At 39.1% G+C, this 14,631-nt stretch overlaps 2 protein-coding genes across 2 annotated transcripts; one reads left to right on the top strand and one right to left on the bottom strand.

Moving 5' to 3' along the window:
• LOC130735967 (uncharacterized) lies at window positions 1-1,761 on the bottom strand. Its single transcript, XM_057587834.1, has 2 exons — window positions 1,273-1,761; window positions 1-1,188 (listed from the first exon to the last, which is right to left on the bottom strand). Exons 1-2 carry the CDS (start codon window positions 1,759-1,761, stop codon window positions 1-3), a joined length of 1,677 nt encoding a protein of 558 aa, XP_057443817.1.
• A 5,476-nt stretch (window positions 1,762-7,237) lies between these two features.
• On the top strand, window positions 7,238-8,776 carry LOC130735966 (protein KNATM-like). The gene is made up of 3 exons (XM_057587833.1): window positions 7,238-7,390; window positions 8,228-8,350; window positions 8,606-8,776. Exons 1-3 carry the CDS (start codon window positions 7,238-7,240, stop codon window positions 8,774-8,776), a joined length of 447 nt encoding a protein of 148 aa, XP_057443816.1.
• Window positions 8,777-14,631: the final 5,855 nt, after the last annotated feature.

The raw sequence follows: 14,631 nt of genomic DNA, 5'->3' as shown, positions 1-14,631 counted from the left end.
CTAAACATCAGAAGAAGAATGTTCCTCTGCATTGTCTGCAGATCCTTCCTTCTCAGCAGCAGCTGCAGGCTCACCCTCTTGACTAGCTTCCTCCTTGAGAATTTGAATCAACGCATCCACTTTAAGCTTCCTTGCAGCAGCAACCCTGATGGTTTCTTGCAACTCCTTAGAAATATCTTCCAATTCAGAAAGGACACTCTTGGTTCCAGAAGCTGACATAGAAGCAGGCACATATGTCCTATTGGATGGCAGATCAATGTCCAGGACATGAGGTTCTAAGAATAAGCGATGATCCAAGGTAATAGGATTTCCTCTGGGGAAGGGCACGTCATTCACACCAAGAATATGAGGATGTTGTTTCAGTATAATAGCAGTCAGAAGTGAAGGAAAAGAGACAGGAAGCTTCACTGCACACGTCTCTGCATGCTTCAGTGTTTGAGAAAACACAAAAGAGCCAAAATCAAAATGAATCTCAGTGCCTATACGGTAGATCAACTTGGCCAGCATAGTAGAGACTGCAGAGGTATGATTAGAGGGAATCCAATTCACCACTCCAATCCTATTCAAAATGGCATACTTCACCGTCAAATATCCAGTAGAGAGAAGCTTCTTGGCAGGCCACTTCGTCACCTTACCTCCAGTCAGTTCTTCAGCAATGGTGTCCAGAGAGAGTTCTTCTTCAACAAATTCAACTACACTCCTCTCGAGTGCTCTATTTATGATTGCAGGAGAGAAATTCACACACTGACCCCTCACATAGACTTTTCTAAATTCAGGACTGGCAGGATTGCCAACATCATCAGACAAATTGACTAGGAACTCCTTCACCAGCCTATCATAACACTTGCCTATCTCCATAACAATCTTTCTCAAACCAGCTCTTGTGATAAGAGCAACAATCTCCTTGCATTCCAAAACATCAGACCCAATTTCCCGTTCCTTAGCAATACGTCGCTGGAAGACATACTTCCATTTGATGGCATTCTCAGCAGCATGAAAGGAAAAATTATCAAGTGGAATTGAAGGAATATCCTGGGGAATGCGCTTACCAGAAAACTTCTTTCTCTCAGAAGCCGTGATGTCCAGGACATCAGCTTCAACATCCGAATATGAATCCAGTTCAACCCTGGAAACCTTCTTCTTCTTCACAGTAGTCTTCTTTACTTTCTTGCTAGAGGACTCCACAACCTTTTACTTTCCCTAGCTTTGCACATCCACTGGTTTTGATTTTGAAGAGACAGGAGTGGACTTTGCTTTCTTCTTTTGGCTCACAGGGGTTTCTCCAACAGATGCCCTTCTTCTTTTAAGTAACTTGTCAGCAACACACACTAAGGGTACTTCCTCTGAATCTTCACCGTCAGAGATATCGTGAACAATGGGAGGGGTCTTCATAGAATCTACTAACAGATCATCCGTTGAACCTTCAGCCTTGGAATTCGGATTCTTGGACGAAGGAGAAGAATCCTTTAAGAGTGAACCTTCCTTGTCAGGCTGATCAGAGATTGTCGCATATGAGGAATGTGTAGACGTTGTGACATCGTCTTCATCATTTGCAGAAACAAAAGAGTTTGAAATATCCTCAGACACAGGGGCCTCAGGGTTTTGCATTGGGATTGCGCGAGACTTGTAACGCTTCCTGGATGGATTTCGGGAGTTCTTTTTGGAATGAGCGGAAGAACTTGTGTGCAGACCCATAACCCTAGCACCACCAGCAGTTCTCTCTATTTTCTCCTTCACAGATTCTTTCTTTCCTGTAGACATGTTACAATGGTAATGCAGAAAGAACAAGTACAAGAATTGAGAGAATTGTAAGTAAAGAGAACCGGAGATTGTGGGATCAAGATTAGCAGTTTGTTGTGAGATTGGAATGGGGCCGTTGATGATGATTATATAGTAGTTTAGTGGGAAGGAAGCGATGATGTCACAACGGTAGTTAATGGTAGTTACGAGAAAACTAGCCGTTGGTCTGAAAAGAACCGTTAATTGCTATGCTCCTTCGAAGAGATAGATCCCAAGATTGCCTCTTAAGTTTTCAAATGTAGCAGCATCCAAGGGTTTGGTAAAAATATCAGCCAATTGTTTCTCTGTGGGAACATGTTCCAAAGTGACAATTTTTTCCTCAACCAACTCCCTGATGAAATGATGTCTGATATCTATGTGCTTGGTTCTGCTATGTTGAATGAGATTCTTTGCAATGTTAATGGCACTTAAATTGTCACAATACAATGTCTGATATCTATGTGCTTGGTTCTTCATCCAAACAAGTTGAGTGCAACTACTCCCCGCTGCAATGTATTCTGCTTCAGTTGTGGATAGAGAGATACACAATTTTGCTTCTTACCGAACCATGAAATCAGATTGTTCCCAAAGTATGGGACTTTCTGGGACCCGATGTCACAACATGTGGATCTATAAATCCCTTTGGTTGTTCAACATACACATCCTCATTCAGATATCCATTCAGAAAAGCACTTTTGACATCCATTTGGAATAATCTGAATTTCAGAAGACAGGCAACTCCCAACAAGAGCCTAATGTATTCCAGCCTCGCCACAGGAGCAAAAGTTTCTTCAAAGTCTACCCCTTCTATCTGAGTGTATCCTTGAGCAACAAGTCTTGCTTTGTTCCTAGTCACAACACCATTCTCATCTGACTTGTTTTTGAAGATCCACTTAGTGCCTATGACATTTATTCCTTCAGGTCTAGGAATGAGATCCCACACTTCATTTCTTCTAAACTGGTCAAGTTCCTCTTGCATTGCATTTATCCAGTACTCATCTGTTAGGGTCTCCTTGACATTCTTTGGTTCCACCTTGGAGATGAAACATGCATGAGCAATGTAGCTTTTGGCCTTGGTGGTAACACCTTCTTTAGGATCACCAATAATATTTTCTGGAGGGTGATTCTTTTGGATTCTGATGGAAGGACCTTTATTGGTAGTGGTCATCTTTTCTTCTTGTTCATCTGAGCTTGCATCTGACTCGATGTCGAGTTCGACTGTTGGGACATTGGCTTGGACATGTGGACCATCCTCATCTTCTGTTGCAGTAGAGTCCTCCCTTCCACTTGGTTGATCATCAATAGACACATTTACTGATTCCATCATGACCTCTGTTCGAGAGTTGTACACTCTGTAGGCCTTGCTGTTTGTAGAATACCCCATGAAGATTCCTTCATCACTCCTAGGATCCAACTTTCTTCTTTGATCACGATCAGGCAAAATGTAACATTTGCTACCAAAAATGTGAAAGTGTTTCACTGTTGGCTTCCTTCCTTTCCAGAGTTCATATAGTGTGACTGCAGTTCCTGCTCTAATGGTTACTCTATTATGAATGTAGCATGCAGTGCTCATTGCTTCAGCCCATAATCTGTTGGAGATTTTCCTTGCATGCAACATTACTCTAGTAGATTCTTGAAGCGTCCTATTTTTCCTTTCAACAATCCCATTCTGTTGAGGAGTGATGGGAGCTGAGAATTCATGACTTATACCTTCTGAATCACAAAAGTTAGAGAATTTAGAGTTCTCAAATTCTCTTCCATGGTCACTTTTGATCCTTACTATGCCACAATTCTTCTCAGTTTGAAGCTTCAGACACAACTTCTTGAATATGTCGAATGTTTCAAATTTCTCTCTCATGAAGTCAATCCAAGTGTACCTGGAAAAATCATCAACACACACATACACATATTTCTTACCTCCCAAGCTTTCAACTTGCACGGGCCCCATCAGATCCATGTGAAGTAGTTCAAGGACTTTTGTTGTAGTTGGATGTTGGAGCTTTGCATGAGACGTTTTGGTCAGCTTCCCAATTTTGCATTCTCCACATATTTTACCTTCATCTATTTTTAACTTTGGTAGACCTCGAATAGCCTCTTCAGAGATGACTTGCTGCATACTCTTGAGATTGATGTGACCTAGACGTTGGTGTCATATATTCAATTCATCCACCTTTGAGATCAAGCAGCTAGACACTTGTGCTTTCTCTTGTGGAACCCACATGTAGCAATTGTCTTTAGACCTGACACCTCTCATCACAAGCTTATGATTACTAGTAGTAACCATACATTCTGTCTTGCTAAACAACACATTTAGATCTTGATCACACAATTGACTTATACTGATTAGGTTTGCAGTCAATCCCTTGACTAGTAGAACATTATTCAGATATGGAGGTCCAGAGTTTACCAGCTTTCCAATGCCTTTGATTTTTCGTTTAGCACCATCTCCAAAGGTAACAGATTTACTGGAGTATTCTTTAAGATTTTTCAGATACTCCTTGTTTCCAGTCATGTGTTTTGAGCAATCACTATCAAGATATCAGTCTTCACTTGATGAAACTCTGAAAGATGTGTGGGCTATGAGGCAAGAGACTTCACCTTTGGGTATCCAATCCTTCTTGGATGATTTGAGGACCTTCTGAATCTGGGGATATCCATATAGCTTGAAGCAGTAAGGCTTAATATGACCAAATCTGCCACAGTAATGACACCTCCAAGGAGTTGGTGCAGTAAACTTCTGAGTATTTGTATGCTGAGGCACATGTTGTGACATCGGGTTTGACATCCGATAGTTAACTAGATTTTTGAACTCAGAGGTTTCTTTAGCACTCACAAACTTCTTTGATGCTTTCTGATTTCCCTTATTCTCCTACTTGTAACTGAAACCAATGCCTTTCACACTTCTTCCTTGCTTGCTAGTTTCTTCCAAGATCTCTTCTAGCATGTTGGATCCACTGTTCAGCATACGCACTGATTTAAATGTAGTTTCAAGTTTTCCTGTCAAAGTGGACACCTCTTCTCGAAGCTCAGCAATAGTTAGGAGAAATTTGGCCTTTTCTATAGTTTCAACATCTTTCAGTTTTGTATTCCATTTCTCAAGATCATCCTCTAATTTATCAATGGTTCCCCTCAGGTTTTCATTTTCAGTCTTGAGTAGTTCTACCTCATCCCCTTGCTCCTTCAACCTCTTGCAATTTTCTTTCCATTTGATGTGCAACAGCCTGTAGGTCTCCTCTAGCTCTTCATATGTCATCTCATCCCCACTGGAATCTGAGTCATTAACAGCTCCTGAAAAAGCATTCACTTTGTTGGCAGATAATTCTTCCTCATCCTCAGTATCCTCATCTGACCATGTAACTACCATGCCTTTCTTCTGTTTCTTCAAATAGGTTGCACACTCAGATCTAATGTGACCATACCCCTCACATTCATGACACTGAACACCCTTGCCTTGGCCTGATTTGTCTTCCTCTTTGGCCTTTCGCTGGAAATTGAAGGATTTGGAGTTGTCTGACTTAATGTCCTGGACATTAGGCTTATTTCTCCTGTCTATCTTCCTTAGAGCTCTATTGAATTTTCTAGCAAGAAGAGCCAAGGCTTCTGATAAGTTCTCACTTTCACTGTCAGCATTATCTCCTTCAGCAGTGTTGGATACAAAAGTAATACTTTTCGTCTTCTTCTCAGGTTTCTCACCCAATTTCAACTCATACGTCTGCAAGGAACCAATCAGCTCATCCACTTTCAAACTGCTTATATCTTGAGCTTCTTCAATAGCAGTGACCTTCATTGCAAACTTGCTGGTTACAAACATCAAGATTTTCCGTACAAGCTTTTCATCTGAAATGGGTTCTCCCAGAGCAAATGAAGCATTTGACAGATCACGAACACGCATGTGATATTCAGAAATTGTCTCATCATCTGTCATTGCCAAGTTCTCAAATCGAGTGGTAAGCATCTCGAGTCTAGACATCCTTACCCTGGTTGTGCCTTCATGAGCAGGTTTCAAAATCTCCCAAGCATCTTTGGCCACAGTGCAAGTATTAATCAATCTGAACATGTTTTTGTCAACAGCATTAAAGATTGCCTTCATTGCTTTTGAGTTTTCCAGAGAAGCTTCTTCTTCAGCCCTTGTCCACTCATCCTTAGGTTTTTCTTCAGGAATAGATGTGCTTCCCTCAGCTTGAGCTTTGACAGGATGTTTCCAACCTTTGACCGCAGCCTTCCAAGTTTTGTGGTCAATAGACTTGAGAAAAGCTGTCATGCGAACCTTCCAGTAATCATAATTGGAGCCATCCAAGATTGGTGGCCTGTTAATCGATCCTCCCTCCTTACTGTCCATGAGATCAAGAAGATATCTCCATGGAGCTCACCCAAATAGAACAAGGGTGCCTGCTCTGATGCCAATTGAAATTCTAGATCCCTTAGAACAGATGTCCTGTACGATGCTGGGACAATCGATTAGAACAAAATGACAGAAAACACACAAACACAGGTATAAATAAAAAGAACAAGACACATCAAGTTGTTGACCCAGTTCGGTGAAACTTCACCTACGTCTGGTTAGCTTTCACCCAAAGAAAGGAATTCCACTATCACAAGATCAAGGTGTTACAGACACACATGAACACATCAAGTTCATTATTCTTAACCTAATCTACCCAGTGGTCTTCTACTCAGAACCACATCCTAAGTATGAGAGCCCCTCTCACTTTTCCTCAATCACTGCCTCAATGATTGGTAACAACAACAACTCAAGATTTGTTTGACACTCAAACATAACACAGAACAAGGTCTTCCTTTATAGAATCAATGAGAAAGAATTGTTCACAATCAACAATGACAAAGAACAACTTACACTCTCAAAGACACTCAATTTTCAATATTATTCTCACTCTCTTCAGGCTTCAGTTCTTTGTCTTTTTATACTTCAGCAGCGGCGGCACTAGGGTTGCATGGGCTGAAGAACAGACCTAATCCAACTCATATCAGCACAGGATCTTCCAAGATATGATATGAGTGATTAACGGCTTAAGGATAGAAACAAATCTTCAATCACTGATTTGTTCCAACAACAAACAGCCAGCGTATATCTCCCTTTAATGAGTTACTTGAATCTCAAGTAATAACAAATCACATACTCTAACCTGATAACCAAGCGACCCACACTGTACGCCAGTTGGGACAAATGTCCTGGACTTCACAAAAGCAGATGTCACAACATTGGCTAAGACATCAGGTTGTTTTTAATAAAATGTATGACAACAAAGGAACAACAATATGGTTTAAAAATATGCTAATTTTTCCGAATCAGTGAGATTCTGTTGGTGCTTGTGCGAGAGAGAGAGAGAGAGAGAGAGAGAGAGAGAGAGAGAGAGAGAGAGAGAGAGAGAGAGAGAGAGAGAGAGAGAGAGAGAGAGAGAGAGAGAGAGAGAGAGAGAGAGAGAGAGAGAGAGAGATGATGGAGGGAAGCGAAATTGGAGAAAATGGAAGGAGAAAGGAGGTTGAAGGAAGTGATATTGTAGAGAAAGAAAATGAAGAGGATTTGAAGAAGATTATTGCAAGCCATCCTTTGTATGAAGTATTGATTGAATCTCACATGAACTGTTTGAAGGTAATTTCATGTTGTTTTCCTCTCTTTCTGTAAATTTGCTATTTATGGTCAACAATCACGAGAAAGAAAGAGACAGAAGCCATTATATATAGCACACTGAATAATCATTAAAAGGTACTAAGATAGCTAGCTAAGGACCACATGAATACTTACATTGTTCCCTAAAATAACAAAAAATAGGGTCAACAAGACAATTAAAGGGTGGATAAGGAAATAGCTCACTTTAATAGGATAAATGTGTATTTGAAAAATGAAAACTCTATTTGGGGCCAGAAGGGATTCAGGAAGAAACTGATAGAAGTAGTTTTGTGAAGAAAAAAGTGATTATGTTATGTGTAAGTCATGGTCATACCAAAATTATAGAGAAGAGACATAAAACCATATGATTTGAATTTGATGTAAACGACTATACACTACTGCAATCACAAATCCAAGCCACCTTACTAATATTGGAGACAGTTTGCATTTCAATATATTTATATCAGATTTAATTTACCAAGATCAAATATAATCATATGATTTAAATCAAATAATTATTAGTGAATGACTGTAGTGACTGCGTGAAAATGTCAAGATAGCCAATTCGATAAAACATACATTAAAAGTGCTTCGAAATGCTATAATAAAAGCTAAGAAAAAGCGATTTGTTACTTTGATCTTGCTATCACTTTAGTTGTGATCTTGAAGGGAACAAATTAACTTGACGTATTATGGGAATAGAGGCTAAGAATTTTGTCACAGATTAATGTCAGCATAGACCAATTTATACTTGGAAAAGTAGTCAAGTTAGAAAGCTTCATAACTTTTGCGTACCTTACCCAATTTATTATGTATCAGGTAGGGTCTGAGGAAGCTGGAGAGCTTGATATCACAACTGATGCATGGAAGAATTTGATCAACTCAAATTCCAAAGCAACTTGTAGTCTAGAGCTAGACACTTCAGATCTTGATCACTTCATGGTGTTATAAATGACTAAAGTTTTACTTGCGTTGGGTTTTGGTTTTGAGTTTGTGGATGAAAAAAAATCTGATTCACAAATTAAAAGAGTTACATTTTTTATAAATTAAAGTTAACACATAGAAACTAGAAAGCATGTTGTAAATATTAGTTGTAGAATCATAATTCATATGGGGTGAAATAGTTTTTTAAAAAATATATGGTTGATGAGAATATCTAATGTGTATAACAAAATTTAAGGCTTTTTTATTGGACAGGAAGCATATTGTATGACACTGAAGACGCTCAAAGAAGCGACAGAGGAACCAGCAAAAGAAGCAAAATCTTTCATTAATACCACGTATATTCAACTGAAGGAACTTAGTGAGGCAAATAATCCAGAGCTTTTGATAAGCAGCAAGGACCTTGATGATGGATTCTCACCTTAGTGCAACTTGGTCTTCTTTTGCATCCATAACTTAATTTGGTGTTTAATTGTAACAAATAACTTCCTCAAATCAATGACTTTTGTTGGGTTAGTCATATAAGTTTGTTTTACTTCGTATTTGGTAGGTATACTACATATATAAGTAGCAAACCTCCCTTGTGTTGTGGATATTCTTAATGTGTTATGTTAAGGTTTTTTATTCTAGTTTTTATGTACATGTAAATCTAAAAATCTTGGTTTCCATTAGTGTTGAACCAAAACCCGTTGATAGGATTGAGAAATTGCCCTGAAAATGGTTGGATTTGGTTAGCAACTTGAATAACGCACCCTCTCACCCAAACCAACTCTTAAGATCTAGAGCTAGTGAGCTACCAATAGACCAACGCTCAATCCGTGGGTTAGATATGCATGCTAACTGTGGCGTCCCCATCCTTAAGCGACGAGTTCACCCGATCTCCATCACTTAGGGGTGAGCACGCTACGTGAAATAGTGAATTTTTTTCTTCTTCTTCTTTTCTACTTAGGGTTCCTTCATTAGGTCGGGACCGCAAGAGTAGGGTACTCGAGCGTTTCCCTTAACATCCCCAGGCATTTCGACCTCCTAACCTAAGACTACGGAGAATAACGATATAAACCACACAGAACATTCATAACATGCATAGTTGGTGGGCAGATCCACCGCATAAGTCTACAGATAAGAAGACAACACATAAAGAGGACACAGCGCCCTCAAACACATAGTCTGGTACAAGTAATCAAATACAGAAATGGAAACATAATTCGTCATCATCATCATCAGAAACTCGGACCATATGGCTTCATCCCCTCGGATCTTCCTCCTCCGAATCCTCCTCACTGACTCCTCCGCTGGCTGCTGGCACTGACCCTGGCTCTGCTGTCGGACCCTGCTCTGACTCTCTGACTCCGGACGCCTCGCCTCTCCAAAATCTGCGACGGTAAATCCTGGCATCTCGGGAGAATCTAGGGAATCTCACTCGCTTGCGGGCTGTGACCCGAAAGCAAGACAAGTTCCTCCGGGGTGGAGGAGATCCCATAGACTCCTGGGTCTGCGGAACTCTCTGATCTGGGGATCCTGGTGGGCTCACCACGGTGACTGGTACTGCTGAGATAGGCTCTCCGGTCTCCATAGGCTCGCCTGCCTGTGGATATGGCACCTGTGGACTGCCTGGACTCTGCGGACGAACGTGCTCAGCGTGGGTCGGCAGGAAAAATGAGAACACCATCAGGAGTGTCACTAGGAAACCGATGTGTCCTGCTCCTGGATCCCTGCACCACAAAATTGTGAGTCCTTGATAAAAGCAGTATCCGGTAACGGGGTCAACATGCCAGCCAGCACGGGACGGGAAATCAGCATGGATCGCGAGGACTGGAGGGAAGCTCATTGTCACACCTGCTATCTGGTTTTATAAAAATAAGTGCAAGGGTGAGTCATACGCAACTTGCACAATAATACACATCAGATAAGATAAGCGTTAAAACATAAGCCAACATATCATTAATCACACACATGTTAACAAACACAATCAATAATGCAACATGGTTAAATCAACCTTATTCCTCCGTCCTTCGAATTGACTTCTCTCACTACTTCGTAGGAAATGGTGAGTTCATCGCCAACCTTTTTATTATTTTATTTATCATGTGATGAGTATGATTTAAGGGCCCGAAGCTATTGCTTCGTTATCTTCGGAAAGTCGTCTCGGGAACATGGACACTCCTTACAGTCCACTCTTTACCGGACAATGATCACTCAGTAGCTCACAGACAGAAGTACACAACGCAACTCTTTGCCTTAAACATCATGTCAATCCCGACCTCAGGGGTCCTACCGAGACGGACATGAGAGGTGTAATACCGTGTAAATCCCGGGCCAATTCATCTCTGAACATGACCACCTTTGGCGTCTCTGTATTCCCACTCTCTTAGTGGTAGTGACAGTACTTTCCTACTCCTTATTGCTCCTTAAGTGTATTTTCAAATATCAATCATCTCCCCCTTATACTTCCATTAAGTTTCTAATAAATTAGAAACAAGCATTTGCTGCCTTACTCAGAGTAAGTACACCATAATAATTATAGAGGTGGGATCTTTGATAAGATCAAGTTGTTCTAGGAATGCAAGCGGGAATTCTAATCCGCCGTTAATGGTTATGTACTTTTAATTGCTTAGAGAAAAGGGCTCACTTGCTTATTCTGCTATCATTATTCATTTTATTATTCTACCTATCCTACGGGTAATCCTAAGGTGTTTTAGGTGGTTCAATTTTCAAAAGCAAGTATCCATAACGCATTAAATCAGGGATTATCTTTTCCCTCTTCCCACTACCTCAAATGCTTCAACGTGTCAGGGACAATCCTGATACTATGTCACTTATAATCCTAAGTACCACTATATCCCATAGTGTACTATCATCCCTTTCTACTGTGCATCACTTCAATCATGGATCACAGTCACATCAATTCAGCATAATAATTCATCCAACATTCACTCTTCAAGCAAAACATCCAATCATGCATCCAATAACATATAAGCAAGTAATAATATGCTTTCTACCGTAATAAGGTTCGACTTATGAGTTGTGTACCAAGACAAGGTCTTGTATAACCCCCCTTACCTTTAACCTTTACCAATAGAGGATCGTGTGTGTCCGAGATAACTCCCTCTGCATCATTGATTATGCTTGGGTCAAGATAGGCTAATCGAGGCATTAAATCGTTCGTTACTATTATTATTATTATTATTATTATTATTATTATTATTATTATTATTATTATTATTATTATCATTATTATTATTATTATTATTATTATTATTATTATTATTATTATGCCTTTTACTATCAAACTAGAGTCACTCTAACTTAACCTTGATCTCAACTAACTAGGGTGTAACCTATATTTTGCATGTCCACTAATCTGACCTAATTAGTTTTAAGTCACTAAATTATCCACTTAGGTTAATTACTAATTTAAAACCAATAACTTAATCCTATAGTCATATTATGCTAACTAAGGTAGCGTTTGGAAGACAGGTGGGAAGGGAACGGAACAGGACACATGGGTTCCGTTCTGTGTTTGTCATGTTTTTAAGATGAAACTGAACGGAACAAAAGGCTCCAGGAACGGGACACTTTGGTTCCCTGAAAAAGGGTGGAACGGAAGGGAACGGAACGGAACACTCTCTTAAAACTTTTGCAAGTTCAAAAATACCCTTAATTTATATTTGAAATTTTATGTATTTAAATAGTTTAAAATCACTTCTAAAATTGAAAGCACTTATTATATTTGTAGACAAAGTTAAATGAAAATCTACTTTTTCTAAAAAATCACTTAAAATAAAATCGATTATTTTTTCAAACGTAAAATCACTTGTTGTAAGCTAAACGAGCCAATTAGAGTGCGTTTGATTCAACTTATTTTGAAAAAAAATCACTTTTTAATCAAAAAATCACTTTTTAAATAAAAAAATCACTTTTTGTGTTTGTTTTAGGTGAAGCTAAAAACAAATTATTTGAAACAGTTACTTTAGCTTATCATGAAAATCTATGATGATAAATGAGAGGAGATAAAAAAATGATTTTAATTAGAGTAGTCAAACACGAATCAACTTAATTAAAATATAATCAATTATTTTTTCAAAAGTAAAATATGTTTTTATAAGCAATGATAAACGAGCCAATTAGAGTGCGTTTGATTCAACTTATTTTGGAAAAATCACCTTTTAATCAAAAAATCACTTTTTTAATCAAAATCTCACTTTTGTGTTTGTTTCAGGTGAAGCTGAAAACATATTATTTGAAACAGTTACTTTAGCTTATCATGAAATAAAAAAGTGATTTCAATAACATACTGAAACAACTTAAACAATATATAAGTGATTATTTTAAAGAAATAAGTGATTATTTTAAAGAAATAAGTGATTATTTCATGAAATAAGCAATAACAAACGGTTTCCATGCAAAATGTTCAATTGAGTTCAATTTGTTTTCCTCAATCAAATATTAAACATGCAGGGTTATATATGTAATTAAAATCATGGTTCTGTTCTATTGACTTGGAGTTACCAAACACAACACACAGAACATTATTGTCCTGTTCCATCCTGTTCTGTCCCGTTCCGTTCTGTTATGTCCTGTTCCGTTCTGTCACCAAACGCTACCTAAATCTCATTTTCTAATAGCTAATTCCTATATTATCATCTCTGACTTTATGACATATATATATTATCATAATCTGATTTCATTATTTCTAAGTCATTAGTCTAATGATCTAACTTAAGCTAAAATATTTATACTTAATTATTCTAATTACTTAAGCCATATTATGTAAATTAATTCTATGACTAAGCTACAACTCCTAAGTCTTTACCTGGTCATTGTCCTACTGGTTTCAGGTTCTATTAAGCTCATTTTACTGTTCTCAGCTTAAACTTAGGTTCAGAATCACTTATTTTAAGCACTTAATTCAAAATCTACTTGCAAACTAAGAAATCTATAAATTGAGCCTAATGTTAACATCTAATAGTCCATTCCTATAGTTTTCTACCTTCTGAGTTTAATGGAATCATCAATTTCAGCTTCTGGGCACTCTAACAGTGCCAATTCACGATTTCAGAGGCTGCTCACAAGGTGAAATTGGGGCTTTACTCTTCAGGGCTCTATTGCTACAATTAACTATCCTAAAAGCTCCTATGACGTTCCAGAAGCACAAAATAATCCAGTTTGCAGACCCATTCACTCTCAGAAGCTCAACCCGATAGCCTCTTCGAGCTTCAAAGACCTTGGATCGGTTCTCATCGATTCCTAACGATTCAGGCCTTAAAACTAGTCTAAAGCTTCCTATCTATGTCCTAACATGCTTAAGGGATCAATTTGGATCGAAAAAAAGCTGAAATTGGCGAGTTTCAGAAGCTTACTCGCCGGAAGTTGCAGAAGTCGCCGGAGAAGACGATCGGAGATTCCTAAAACGTCACCATCGTGCTACTCCGAGTACTGGGCCTTGATCTACAGGTTGTGGGGAGTTGAATGGTGCTCGTGGGTGTGGCTGAAGTGCTCGGAGGTGGAAGAAAAGGCGCGTTACAGGTTCGGTGGTCGCCGGAGCTTCGCCGGAGATGGTGAAAGCTTCTTTTCTCGACAAAAACTTGACCAAGAATAGTCAATTCTCTTCCTCTCCTCTCCAGGAACACAATGAGACAAGAATCAGGGTCTAACTCTCTCTGGTTTGAGAGATTCGAAGAGAAGAAGTTTCTGAACTTCCTCTCGGTTTCACTCTCGTTCTGGGCTCTCTGGTTGCTCTCTCAAAGTTTCAAGGGACTCAATGTGATGCTAGGGTCGTGTGGAGTCGAATGGTACCGTTTATATAGGCTGAAAAGTGATTAAATTGCTAAACTAAGCTTAAACTTAATCAAAGTTGCACCACCAATGGCGCTTAATGCATGGTGATTATCCTAGGGTTAAGGGTTGCGTGGAAGGAGTTTGGGAGGCTGCAGAAGTAATCAGAAGTGATGCTTGCATGGTGCAATGGCTGATTGCATACTTGAGTCACCGGCACACAAATCCTAGGGTTCCGACTGGTCGATTTCTTTATTATTTTCCATGTCGGGACAAAACAGATGCAATATTATACTGGTTCAGGTTTGTTAGTGCTAGATTAGAGTGTATTTCCCCTCTCAAGGTTCAATATCATCTCTTTAGAGTGATTAAAGTATCACTCTTTTAGCTTGGTTCGGGTTTCGATCACTCTGAGACAATGCATTATCATTGCCAAGAGATGTGATCAGATCATCCATTTAGCCTATCCTACCTCTATCTCGAGTTCATCCTCTTTTTGGGGTTAT

The sequence above is a fragment of the Lotus japonicus genome, chromosome 2, assembly GCF_012489685.1.
Source record: "Lotus japonicus ecotype B-129 chromosome 2, LjGifu_v1.2".
Taxonomy (NCBI): domain Eukaryota; kingdom Viridiplantae; phylum Streptophyta; class Magnoliopsida; order Fabales; family Fabaceae; genus Lotus; species Lotus japonicus.
This window is presented reverse-complemented; position numbering and strand designations above follow the sequence as displayed.